Consider the following 14,810-nt stretch of genomic DNA (forward strand, 5'->3'; position numbering starts at 1 on the left):
CATTTAATTCATATGGTATCCATCTATCCAGCTTCTTTACCTTGCTGATTTGTTTCAAATGGCCCAATATTGTTGGATAGTAACATTAAACCTTGCTGTTAATTCATGAATAGGTTGAGATGGATTAGCTTCTACTATAGCTTTCAGCTTATCATTATCCACCTTGGTATCGGGTCACCAATGTGGTTCATTTTCAAGATTAAAACCAACAGAATGGAACTTCTGGAACCATCAATGTACTATGTGTTCATTAGCCACATCCTTCCCAAACACTTTGCTGATATTTTGAGCTGCCTGTGCAGCATTGGTTCCATGATAGAACCCATTCAAAAATAACACGAATTTTTGACTTATCCATGGTTTCATAAAAATTGCTCTAAAAATTTTGAAAGATAATCACAAGCCAAAACCATGCATTTGAAAAAATAAGGATGTACCTTCACATCAAAAATAAAGCAGAAAGTGTCAAAGTGAAAACGTCAGATATATCAACTGTCAAACTTAGTGCTTAAAGAAATAGGACATTTCATACTTAATGACCTATTTTTTTTTAATTTCAGCATATTATGGGGGTACAAATGTCAAGGTTACACACATTGCCCTTGCCTCCCCTTCCTTCTCAAGTCAGAGCTTCAAGTGTGTCCATCCCCCAGTTGGTGCGTATTGCACTCACTATGTATGTATATGCCCATCCCCTCTCCCCCCTCCCACCTGCCAGACACATTTTTGTGTGTGTGTGTGTGTGTGAGGGAGTAGTTAGCAGTTCTCAGGTGGTAGGCCCTCACTTGTAGGATTGTTGCACTTGTCATAAGTCAGATATACCTGAAAATTAAGTGGTAGACAATGTCTACAGCCATGCAGGACTGCTCAATGTCTTTCCCACAGGCAACTTCTGTTCCATCTACATTGTTGTTCAAGGAGGGAGAGAGGGGTAGCACAGCAAATACCATAGTGATGCTCTTTTTATGCCATCAAAAGTTTGCTGTGGTTTCCTGGAAAGCGTTCATTCTACTTTAGCAGGAAACTGCAGCTGTGAAGGACAACCACTTTTTCCTCTGCTTGGTTCAGTTGTTCAGGAATTGGAAATGAGCTTCAGTTCTAGAATACAGAGATCACCCAGCTGTGATGAGCAGTGGATGGGCAAAAAAACTTTAATGATCCACAGAGGGAACGAATCTGAAACACAGGGCACATTAGCAAAGTGGTATGCCTTAAACACACTCGGATAAGTGTCTGGACCAGAGTTCCCAAACCTGAAGAATCATCAGAATCTAGAGGAATTTTTCCAAATATAATTCCTGGACTCAATCAAAATCTACTAAATTAGAAAATCAAAGGGAGTCAAAAGAGAGTATGTGCAGATTAAAGTCTCTATGTCCACCCATCTGTGTGATTTTGATGATGAACCAAAATTGAGAAAACTTATGAAGAGTAAATATGTTTATACATATGTAAATATAAACACGTGCATATGTATATGTGTGTCTGTGTGTCCCTTTGTGTTTAGATACAAAAAAGCTAACTTGCTATACTAGGCATACATTCAGACAAGACAAATATGGCTACTGTTTCATAAACATTGCAGAAATGTCAACATTTTTGCAAATGAGTGGCCAAGGAAACATTATTTATTGAAGCAGGATAAATTGTTTCTAAAGATAATGATGGAATTACTACTTCTAAAGTTGAAAAAACCTAACCTCATTATTTGTGGTGATTAAATTAAAAATGAAACAAATTTACCAGAGACCTTTTTCTTGTGAAGGTTATAAACTCTTTCAATTCCTGTATCTATAAAATAGAGGGTGATTAAATTCAAAACACAAAATGTATGTTAAAATATTATTAACAACAAGAATCAAGGTAACTCACACAATTAATGGTAAGATAAGAATGATACCTTTCTCAGATAAAAAAAGAAGATATAGTAAATAGATAAGGAGAAAAATTAATTTAAAAAGAAAATAACATACACTTTAATGTCTATTTTTCCTACATTAAAGAGGGCTGGGCTATTGAATTTATTACCTCTGTGTAAATATTACACAAGTGAGTTTCTTCCCTTCAAAATGTAATCACTCTTGCCCAATTATTCAATTAAAATTATTATGAGGGCAAGTTGCATAGTCCACTACTCAGCTCAAAATTGAAGTCACCTTGAACACAGATGTTTGCCGTAACACCCTGCTTGCTGTGCAATTTTTATATAAAGATAAAAGTTTTATTGCAGAGCATTCAACCTAGGGAAGTCAAAATTCAAGATATTCAATATCCTTTCTTCAACTGTAAGGAAAGAAAGCACCAAATTGAAAACATGGAAAATGTGATCCTAAAAGTTATATCCATTTTTAATACACCAAGTACAGGATAAAGAGTACATACCAAGTATAGGATAAAGAGTATTTCCCTAATAATGTTATATATATGAATTGTGTTGAGGCTTCTATACACTTAAGACTAATATTACATCTTGATTTGGGGGTTCACTATATAGTCTTTATATCCAATGTGTTAATTTTTAATCACCACTATCTTTATTAACTTTTGTCTGGTGTGTTGAAGGAAAGAGGCATTGAAATCTCCCACTATACATATGTATTATATGTTTATTCTTGTTATTCTGTTAATTTTTGTTTTATATATTTTTAAGCTATTTTATCAGGTACATACATACAAGTTTTAGAATTGTTATATTTTGCTCTACTTCTCCCCTAATAATGACATAGACCTTACCGTCTACTTTGCTGAAAATAAATCAGGTGCCCAAGCTTTGTATTGATTAAGCTTTTCTGCAAAATCTGTTTCCATCTTTCTATCATTGTTATATTTGTTTCCTTATGTTTTATGCATTTTGTAAATGCAGTATCTTTTGAATTTTGATATTTTAATCTATTCTGAACATCTCTGCCTTTATATGGTGAATTTACTGAGTAAATAGTATTGTGACTACTGATGTATTCTTCTACCATTCTATTTTTTCCCCATATGCTTTATTTTTTTTCATTTAAACTAGTGACATGATTTTATTATTTAAGTTTGTATCCCAGATATAGCTGTGCCCATCACCCAAATCACATTCATTATACCCACTAGGTAGGTTTTTATCCCTCCCTACCTCCCCAACCCCAGCTGATTTCCACCGAGTTTTACTTTCCTCTGTACACACATGTGCTCATCAGATAGTGCCAATTTAATAGTGAATACATGTGTTTGTTTTTCCATTCTTTAGATACTTCACTTAGGAGAATGGTCTCCAGTTTCATTCATATTGCTGCAAAAGGTATTAATTTATCCATTTTTATGGCCTAGTAGTACTCCATGGTGTATATATACTACATTTTATTAATCTACTCATGAATTGATGGGCACTTGGGTTGATTCCACATCTTTGTAATTGTGAATTGTGCTGCAATAAACATTTGAGCACAGGTGTCTTTTTGATGAAAAGTCTTCTTTTCATCTAGGTAGATACCCAATAGTGGCACTGCTGGATCGAATGGTAGGTCTACTTTTAGTTCTTTGAGGAATCTCCACACATCATAATTGCCGGGGACCTCAACACCCCACTGTTAGAGTTTGATGAATAATCAAAGCAGAAAATAAATAAATAAACAATGGACTTAAACCAAACTCTAAAGCAAATGAATCTAACATGCATTCACAGAACATTCTACCCCAAAACTACAGAATACATATTCTTTTAAGCAGCACATCAGGCATTCTCCATGTTTGATCATATCTTAGGCCACAAAACAGGTCTCAACAAATTCAAAAAAAGTGAAAATCATGTCATGTGCCTTCTCAGACCACAGCAAAAGAAAACTAGAAATCAATCACAAGAGAAACACTCAAACCCACACACAATTATGAAAATTAAACAACCTGCAGCTGAATGATTACTGGATCAAGAATGAAATTAAGATGGAAATCAAAAAGGCTTTGAACTGTAAGACAAAGGGGACACGACCTATCAAAATTTATGGGACACAGAAAAAGCATTCCTCAGGGGAAAATTCATAGCCTTAAATGCCTACATCAAAAAGTCAAAAAGATCACAAATTAACAACTTAATGTCATTCTTCAAGGAACAAGAAAAGGAAGAACTAAATCCAAAGTCAGCAGAAAGAAATAACAAAAGTCAGATCAGAATTAAATGAATTGGAAATCAAAAAATAATACAAAGGATTAACAAAACAAAAAGTTGTTTCTTTGAATAAACAAAAAAAGATAAACAAAAAAGCTGGTTCTTTGAAAAGACAGACCTCCTGCTAGATTAACTATTTTTAAAATTATACTCATGTCACATTTTTCAATTTTATTTTTCTCCTTTCTTTTCCTTTGATTATTCTATCTTTTACTTTAATTGCTTGGAAATTATATGCTCTGTTAGTGGTTATCTTTGAAAACTTAGTATAATAAAGTCTAAATTTAGTCAATATCTCTTTAAATTATAAAACGACTTGTGAATATCCAAATAACTTCCCTCTAGATTATATGGTATTTTTATCTAGTATTTTAGAACAAATTATTTTAACCATAAAAGTTAGATATTCTTATTCTTTTATGCAATCAATGCTGCTTTAGTTGTATTTAAAAGATTAAGTATTTTTTCAACATACCTACTTGTATCTAACACTTCTGGACTTATTTTCCCTCTTCTTTTAAGTCTTCTAATCTTCTTTTAGAAGTTCTTATAGTAAGGGTCTGGGGAAGTAAACTTGCAGTCTCTGTTTTTCTGAAAATGTCCAATTTGCTCCTACTCTGAAGAAATAATTTTGAGTTCATAATTCTAGGCTAAATTATAATTTGTTTTCATATCTTGGAAATATTTTCCATTGCATTTTTCTGGTTTACTTGCTGTAGTTAAGAAGTCTAATGTCAGTCTAAATTTTATTCCTTTGTAGGTTATCTGTCTTACCTCTCTGGCTGTTAATATAAATTTATCTTTGTCTTTGTAATTCTGTAGGTTCACTGTGATATGTCTAACATTGAATTTCTATTCATTTATTTTGCCTGTTACATAATGTTTTCTGTTTAAGTGATTTATGTCCCTGGCTCTGGAAAATTTTCCTTTAGTATCCTTCACATATCCCTATATCTCCATTTTCTTTAAAACCTTTATACACCCATGAATCCATCACCTTAATCTATGCTATAAGCCTATTCATCACCTCACAAAGCTTTCTCCTGCCCTAGTATTATTATTTTGTGATGGAACGTGTAACATAAGTCCTATCCTCTTAGTAAATTTTTAAGTATACAATATAGTATTGTTAACTATAGGCACTTTGCTGTACATATTTCTAAGAATTATAGTATCTATCTTGTATAACTAAAACTTTGTACCCTTTGACAAATACCTCCCCATTTACTCCTACCCCAGCCCCTGGCAGCTATCATTACACTTTCTGCTTCTGTGGCTTTGACTATATTAGATGCATCACGTAAGTGGTATCATGTATCATTTGTCCTTCTGTGTAAGGTTTATTTCATTTAGCATAATGTCTTCCCAATTTACCCATGTTGTTGCAAATAGGATTTCCTTCATTTTTAGGGTTGAATAATATTCCACTGTATTTATATACAACATTTTCTTTTTCCATTCATCTTTCATTGGGCATTTAGGTTGTCTCCATATCTTGGCTATTGTCAATAATGCTGCAATAAACAACAGAGTGCAGATAATCCCTTTGAGATTCTGATTTAATTTCCTTTAGCTATATCCCCAGAAGTAGGATTGCTAGATCATATGATAGTTCTGTTTTTAGTTTTATTGAGGAAGTTCCATGTTTTTCATAGTGTCTGTACCAATTAACATTCCCACCAATAATGTATAAGGGTTCCCTGTTCTCCACATCCTCGCCAAAATTTATCTTTTTTTTTTAAATAGAAGCTATCCTTACATGTGTGAGGTGATAATCTTATCGTGGTTTTGATTCATATTTCCCTGATGATTAATGATGTTGAGCACCTTTTCATATATCTGTTGGCCATATATGTGTCATATTTGAAGAAATGTCTATAGAGTTCAATTACCCATTTTTAATAGGATTATCTGGGGTGTTTTCTTTTCTTTTCTTTTTTACTGTTGAGTTGTAGTAATCTCCATTTTCTTTATTTCTTCTTTATAAACTCCCATTTGATGTAAGTTAGATGTTCATGTCCCACAACCAGCATATCTGTTTACTTCTTGTTCATATTTTCCACCACCTTAATTTTTGGTACTACATTTTGTACAGTGTATTTTAATTTTCTTTTGACTTTTTTTCAACTGTATAATATATATTAAATATACTCATTTACTTTTTGGAATATTTATTTATAGTTGTTTTACTTAGATTTTTATCAAATATTCTTCAAATTTTGCAGTGTCTTATTTCTCCTTCAAATTTTCAATAACATTTATTCCTTTAATATTGTGCCTACTTATTTTATACTATATATCTGGCAATTCAAATATCTGAAATTCTAGGGCAGGTAGTCTAAATTTATCTTGTGTTGTTTAATAAATATATGCTAACTTTAGGATAGTTTGATTTCTTGTGCGTGTGTGTGTGTGTGTGTGTGTGTGTGTTTTGTGAGCTCAAATTTCACTGAGTTTAATCTGTAAGGATACTAAAAGCATTTTTATTTGTAAAAGATTTGAATTTGCTTCTGACTAGTGCTAGGGTGCTACTCATCTGGTACTACTTTAACAATCTCATTTGGGTACTCCTTGACCTTGAGTGGTAGTATACACTCAAGAGATACTCCAAAAAATATGCCCACAGTTATAAATTTTCAGGTGAGATGATTATAATTATTCTTACTATTCCTTTTCACTGACAAGGAGAAGAAAGATATATTTTTCTCTGGTACTCTCTGCAGACAAATAGAATTCCCTCTGCCCATCATTTTACTAATGATATAACTCCAGCCTTATGTAGGATCTCTGTTTAGATCTCCCATTTGTTTGAACCTGAGGCACAGATTTCTTCTCTACCAAAGGAATTACTTCACCCAAAATCTGGGTTCCTAGCATTAGCTTTTAACTCCAGGGCGATACAAGGGTCAGTGCTCATAGCTGTACTACCTGTATGCTTCAGTTTCACCCAATTATTTTTTTGTCCTGGCCTTTAGAGGTTTACTTATTCTTCCTTACAAGCAAGAATACATTTAAAATTCTATCCAATGGGCATTTTCCAGAAACTTGGTGTTCTGCAGAGGGCATTTTAGAAGTCTTAGCCTCATCTCAACATCTGTGAAGTGAGCTAATCAAATCTACTTCATAAAACTAATGATATTGTTTATTACTGCTTAGCAAAAGAACTGAGATAAAACTCTGTTCAATAAATAGTGACTATTATTATTATTACAGATTGATATTTTCTAAAAATAAACATATCAACAAAATCAATAAACATATTCTCTTATTAGGCAAATGGCTTTCCAATAAAATTAAATCTCTTGATAGATATAATATCATTTATTTTCCTAGATTACTTTATAGTATTCCTTCAATCATAATTTTTCCATTCTGGTCTATCTATGTTAAAGCAGATGTGACACTGAGGGAACAATTCAAAGTCATAATTACCTGGAACAATTAATAGGTCCCTCTAGCTGCCTATCATGAAGCTTACTATTAAAGCAGAATTAACCAATTTAGAATTTATCTCTTTTCTTTTACTCTGCTATTTAATGTCAGGTGAAACAACTTAAAGATAGCTTTGAAATGAATGGAAATGGGAAATGAAATAATCACTAAACAAGAGAATAGGTAAAGGCTTTGGACTTCTAAATGTCTGGTTTTAATATTCAACATGCTAAAATGTTTTCTTTTAATTAGTCAGCCCTAATACTTTTAAGCTCACATTGCAAGCTTTCCTTAAAAATGGGAAATTAGTTAATTATAATATTCACTTCTAAGCTGGAAACTTTTATTTTTAATTTAAGCAAAGGGTCACAGATTTTGGAAGTAATATGATCAAATGGTCATGTGCCTGGGTTTAAAGAGTAAAGGAACTTTGGTGTGAATACTCTATAGCCTCTTCCTAACTTTGTGGCTTTTGATACCCTTTCGTTTCTATAAAATGGGGATATAAAAGATTGTATATCATAAGGTGATTGTGAAAACTAAAGGACAAAATACATATCCAACTTTTAGAACAGTACCTGGGCCTTTGTAATCATATATTATTATTACTATTATTATGCACCTTGTTGTATTACTAAAACATCCCTTGCAGCTTGGTTACTCTGGTGAATAATAAAGCTATTATAATAGTTGTAAAAATTATATGATTTGGTATGACATTTGGAGCTGTTTCCTGGTTTGCTAACCATCTTTCAAATCATTACTGTGAGTAGAAAATGTAGTGCTGTATGATTATCAAGAGTGAAAGACACCTTTTAAAGTGATGGAAATAATTTATTACTTATCTGAATGCAAACTCACACTCTGAAATTAGGAATGAGATCTAGCGTATCTCTTTTAAATATTCATAGGCAATAAAAACTCTGGCTGTTTGATTGATTTAACAGGCAATTGAATGTTACCTTAGTTGTGCATAATTGTAGCTATAAGAAACATTAGGTAGGCAATAAAAAAACTCCACAAACCTCTGACATAGGCATTTAATTGAGAAGAAAATAGGTTAAGGCTCATTTTCAAATGAAAGGACACTTTGTTTATTAATGGAAGTACTATTTTTCCTTAGCCAACCAAAAAATCAAGAAAATTATAGTTGAAAACAAATTCAGTATTCTTGACTATAATACATTGATGCACAACATGATTTTTTGAAAAAAAATCAATTTGATAACTTTGTTACTGTAATCATTTTGTTTCTTCAGCTCCTCAAATAATGTATCCCAAGACTCCATCTACTGCATCAAAAAACCAGTCTTTTTAACTACATAGTCAGTGGGAATATCCAAAGAATTTATTTAACTAACAAATAATTAGGTGTTCCATTATTACCTAAGTAGTTTGGAATTGATCAACAGGCCCAGGTTATAGACTAAGAAATATGAAAGCCCCACTACTACCTATAATTTTAACTCAATATTATATCTTTAAAGTAACATCAGCTTATTAAAGACCAGAACAATAGATTTTGAGAAGGATATTATCTCTAATATAATGTGGTTTTCATGAAACTCCTAAAGCAACAAATATGCTTTATTTTCGTCATCAAATAACTCTCAGGTTATTATTGGCTAAATATCTAATACAAACATAGCCAGGACTATCTAATACAAACATAGCCAGGACTAGGTTTATTTATTATTATAGAATTCTGCTTAATTTATTATTAAAGTAGAAATGGAAAATGCCTTTGAATGTTAAGACTTAATAAATGATGAAAGTCCTTTTTTCTATCTCATGCATTTTATTTCATTAATGGAGGCATGTACATTTCATTATTTTTCATACTGGAATATATGTATTTCCTATCACTGCCCTTGGCAGGACATACACATACGTGCACACACACACATTTGTTTGAGGGTAGATAACTCTAGCATACAATCTAGTAAAAATAAAAATGTTTATCATTTATTGAATAGTACTATGTTCCTAGCACCATAGTAGGCAGTTGCATTACAGCATTTTATATTTTGCTCACAAGCACCCTATAAAACAGGATCTTCATCACAGGTGAAGAAATGGAAGTTTACCCGAGGTCACATAACTAATGAATGGTTGAGGAATGTGTCAGTTATCAATTTATTGCCTTTCAACATTGTCCTATTGTTGATACTGGAACATTTATCATTTTGCCAGCTGACATGACACTAAGCTTTGTCAGTAAAGGCACTAGAGTAACAATGGGGAGGTAAAGGTTTCTCTGCATCAGTGTGCTTTTACTTCTTTCTCCACTCCTGTGGCTCTGGGTTGGCCTCTGGGATGTTCAGTAGAGCTCATTTCATCCACTCCCCCATCCCCATGAGTTTCAGCAGCACCCTCTATGGGTAGAATCTTACAAATTCTATGGATGCCAGAGCAGAAAGTTCACCGTGGGTAGCAAAACCATAGGCAGCTTCCTAGAGCCCCACCTGATTTCTCCAAGTTCAGCAGCACCTACTACAGGTAGCTTCCCAGCAAATACAATGGGTATACCAGCCAGCTTCCCAGCAAATTCAAATAGCATTCCTCACAGGCTATATCCCTATGAATTTTGTCAACATTTCGTTCCAATATTCCCTCAAACTAGCTTCAGCCCACTATGGGCTAGCTGTGGGTTGAGTCAGCCAAGTAAACTTCTTTGCTATCTCATGGGCTGTGGATACACTCTTTCCAAAGAAGTGTTTGGACCCAGAGTTGAGTACAGCTCCTATCTTTCCACGTCCATTCCTTCCTTCCTTGGAGACCATCCCTCAGCCCTATGGCATTCTTTAGAGCTCTCTTTTATTCCTTCTTCAAAATTAATTCCCCATAAATACTTCTTTGTATTAAACTCTCCCAATTCAAGTAACTATGCATTTTCTGTGCCCTGTCTGGACTCTGATTAATATGAGGGGTTACTCTAACCCAAGTTTTTCTGATCCAAAATTCCATGGTTTAACAACTCAGTACATATTATAGTAGAGTCAGTGTTCAACCAAGGTTTGTTGTTGAATTGAATTATGTGTTTGGGGAAATATCAGGCTTCATACTAAATACCTTTGAACTAAAAGGCATAGGTAGTTTTGTGTTAATAAAGGATTGCAAGATGATTATATAGAGTGGGTACCTAGATCAGGTTAGAGAGGAGTCTATTCTTAAGGACAAAATAGACAAACACTGAAAAATATTAAAAATTAAAAGTCAGGTCATTTCACAGTTAATTCAAGATCAGTTTTACATTCTACCTTGATCTTTTTCTTGAACTACAATCTCTTACCTGACACTAATATTCAAATATAAATAAAATCACACTCTGATTCTATATCAAAATCCTAATTTAAATAACCTTCAAATTAGTTGCTACCTAGGAATATCTACTTTGACTCACATACAATAACAGTGAAACATGGTGAAGGGCCAAGAGACTGTTTGGAATTCCCCTTTTCCAATCCCTGATCTCTTATTTTGATATGGATAAAATATGGATAGACTACTCACCAAATACAGTGGCAGGATTAAAGACTGGAGGCTGCTGTTGGCACATTTGCATGGATCTGCCAAATTCTCCCCTACTTCTTTTCAGGATCCAAGGGAGAGAAGCTTCTCCTACTCAGGACCTTTCTTCCAATTTATAAGCAAGTAAAACATCTCCCCAATGTAAATATCAAAAGGTTTCCTGAATATTCCCCTAGTTACCACCCCCTTTTTTCTCTTTTTATCCTTTTTTATCTTATATGGATATTATTTGTTTTTATGTCCTGTACATATTAGGAAATAAATGAATTTTTGCTTAACTAATCAATGTCTATAAGTAATGAAGTTAGAGATTTTTTTTTTACTTATTACTAAACCATAGAACAGTAGCTCACATGTAGTAGATGCACTCAGTAAATGGATATGAAACTAAACCTATTATTATGAAATAGGTTTTCTTCTTGACAAATAATCTATTCTTGACTTATAAGACAATATGCGAAACATTGTTTGACTAGGAAAAATATATTATTTTGTTTTAATTTTGATTTGAAAAATCATGCTGTGTGTGAATTATGAAACATGAACCTTTCTTAATTAAATACAAATAAGACTTTTTTTGTATTATTTGGAGAAAATATACAATACCCAGGGTAATAATGGAATCATGTATATTATTAGTGGATTATGCATCACCATAACAAATGTGTGTGGGGTGGAGAGAGAGGGAGAGAAAGTCAAAGAGAAACAGAGAGAGGGGAGAGAGAGAGAGGGGAGAGAGAGGGTAGAGAGGAGAGGGAGGGAGAGAGGGAGAGAGAGAGGGAGAAGGATGCCCACATATATTGGTTAATCTTAGATAGGGAAAAAAACCCTGTGATCAAATAACATCAGACTTAGAATATTAGATTATCTATTTATGAGTATTTGCACCTAAAAACATTACTATTCTTGATATGTCTCAGTTTCGTTAAAAATCCCACTTTGTAATGTTTTTGTAAGATTAAATGATATAATATCACATAAAAAATTCAGCCAGTGTCTGGCATTGAACTGTCTATAAAACCTGTTAGCTGAGCTAATATTTAAAGTGTTGCTCCATCTTATCTGAAAGGCCTGTATTTGCTATATATTTATGCAAATTAGATTAAAGAGATTTTTCACTTATCTTCATACCTCTTCATGTAGTTCCCTCCAACGAGAATTAAACGTCTCAAGTTCCTCATTGATCAGTTCATCCATGACTCCACCATCTGTTAGGGTCTGTGCCAATATTCGAATCTGATTTGGGTTATCCTCTGAATGTTGCATCAAATTTTCAAGTGACTGAAACACATTTGCAATAATTACTATTTCCCTTCTTTTTCTAAATATATTAAATTAACACAGAATGCTCAGTATCTTCTGATTTACATATAATTACGTCATAAGCAATTTCCAGCAAAATTTAATTGGAGTAATAAAACATGAAGGGGCATTTTTGTTTAAAAAAATATGATGTCGCTCTCCATGTATCTTCATGGGATTATAGCAGCATCATGAACTGAGCACTTAAAAAATCATTTGCAGCCACCTTCTTCCTTGACATCCTCTACTCTAAAACCTGGAGGGGTAAAATACTCAATTTCTCAAGTTTTCTTACAGCTAGTGATGTCCAGGGGACACGATTCTGAAAATATATGTAGGTAGAAAATCATGAGCAATTTTCCTTTCCAAATACAAGAAAAAAGGAACAGTCTCCAAGAAGAAATGTCATTGCCCTTTACACTTTTTTACATATACAAAAGCTAGGGATAGAGCAACCATTTTGGACTGGAAGGCAATAAAAATGAGGAAGAAGGCCTTCAAGCTCAGGAAGGGAGAAGAAGAGAGAGAGAGTTTACATGTCTCATCATATGGTTGAACTATCATTATCATCATCCCTGGGTAACCTCTTTTCAGTTTCCTTTTTGTGTTGAGAAAAGATCATTTTGTGTGTTTAATCCATTGTGTAATTTCTGTTATTTGCAGCCCAATAATCCATAACTGATATACTTCTCAAAATTGACAATGTTACCTGGCTAAATTATACAGGAAAAAAGAATCTCAGTGTCAAGTTTAGGCATGCTAGAAAACAAATGATTCAATATCAACTGGATCTCAAACATGTATATAATAAGTGATGGGCATTATGTTCTAACAAAGTCTTTCAATGCTCTTTTGTTTTCATGTCTTAAAGACATGGAAATGCCCCAATGCATATTTATAATTATTTCTTGTATATCAATTATTTCTCAAATTTTGAGCCACTTTAGTATATTTTTCTGTTAAAAATTGGGGAAATTAAAATATAGAGATTTCCTAAAAGAGTTTGTACAAAACATGTGACTATGACCTGTAAAATATTTAAAAGGCCATCACATTTTTAGGTATAAAATGTTATTAATAATTTTCCTTGTAAATTATATATTTTACTACTTCTAAAAAATCTTAACTTTGCAAATATTTATTTTAATGGATACATTATTTTTATAAGTCCTAATAAAGCACAAAGGCTGTTCATTTTTTTAAAAAGTGGACTGGGAGCAAGAAAGCTAAATTAAGGAATCAATTATAGAAACCTTGAACTTAAAAGGTATGCAGTTTTTCCATCCTTGAAAAATGATAGTCTAGACCTTTGCTACTCAAAGTGTCTACCTGGATGAACAGCAGCGACATTGTCAAAACCAATTTTACTTAAAATAGTAAATAAGATGGTAAATAGTGACAGAAAGCCTTTTTCCTACTTTTCTTTTCTAAATACTCTCCATTACTGCTTCAAGTTTGCTGCCTTTCCTCATTCTTTCTTTCTGAACATGCCCTGGTTTTTCCATGCATCACTTAAAATGTGGTATGAACAATTTAACATGGTGCTTCATGCACAGTCTGATATTTTCATACGATAATTGCATTTCCATATCTTTTGTTCTAGTCACTGTCCTTTAATTTTGCTATAAATTTGCTTGACTTTTCTGGAAGATGCATCCCATTGTTGATTCATAACGAACATTCAGTGAGCCTCTCTGAATAGGACAGGGCCAAAATTATAGTCCACTTGAGACCTCCCTTGTTGTTCTTTGATCCTCTTTAGGTTTTACAATTTTCTTCCAAAAATAAGGAAGTTGGATAAAATGATCTATAGGTTTTTGCTCTGATGTTCTAGGATTCTAATTTTACTATGTCTAAAGAAATATTTCACATTTTCTTCATATCTTGGGTAATTTGTCCTCCTTATTTTGCAGATTTATAAAGGGGCTACACTACATACAGCTCCAAAAATACTAAATATGCTAAAACTACATAATCATTACATATAGAAGATAAGCCAAAAGTACACTAAAATGTATAGAGTATGATTAATTAAATGTCAGAAGTTAACATAAATCAAAGCTCATATATGCAAAATCTTTTAAAATTTACTCGTTAAGAGTCTCCAAAATAAAACTTGAAAATTTACTTAGATTGTATGAATATTTTAAAGATATATTTCCAATATCAAAGCATGACAATTTAATACCTCAAAACATTCTCTAAGGTATAGATTTGTGATTTCAAATAATTTAAAAATATATTCCAATTTATGTAGCTTTTAAATTGGAAATAATGCTTCATATTATCATCCTGTTTAGCTCTACTTTAAAGGAGTAAAATTATGCATTCAAACTGTCTTTGTAGGTCTGCAGTAGATTTAAGGAGGTAATATGTCTACATAAGACTTAGTGATATAACA

General features: G+C 32.8%; 1 protein-coding gene across 9 annotated transcripts in view; it reads right to left on the reverse strand.

The window, feature by feature from the left end:
• Positions 1-14,810, reverse strand: part of DMD (dystrophin) — a 2,109,452-nt gene that overhangs the window by 1,255,476 nt on the left and 839,166 nt on the right. For all 9 annotated transcript variants that reach the window (XM_012756891.3, XM_012756894.3, XM_012756895.3 and 6 more), the window contains one exon: positions 12,239-12,388. In XM_012756891.3, the coding sequence (XP_012612345.1) occupies positions 12,239-12,388 (150 nt within the window). The remainder of the gene's footprint in view (positions 1-12,238; positions 12,389-14,810) is intronic.

Source organism: Microcebus murinus, chromosome X (genome assembly GCF_040939455.1).
Source record: "Microcebus murinus isolate Inina chromosome X, M.murinus_Inina_mat1.0, whole genome shotgun sequence".
Lineage (NCBI taxonomy): Eukaryota > Metazoa > Chordata > Mammalia > Primates > Cheirogaleidae > Microcebus > Microcebus murinus.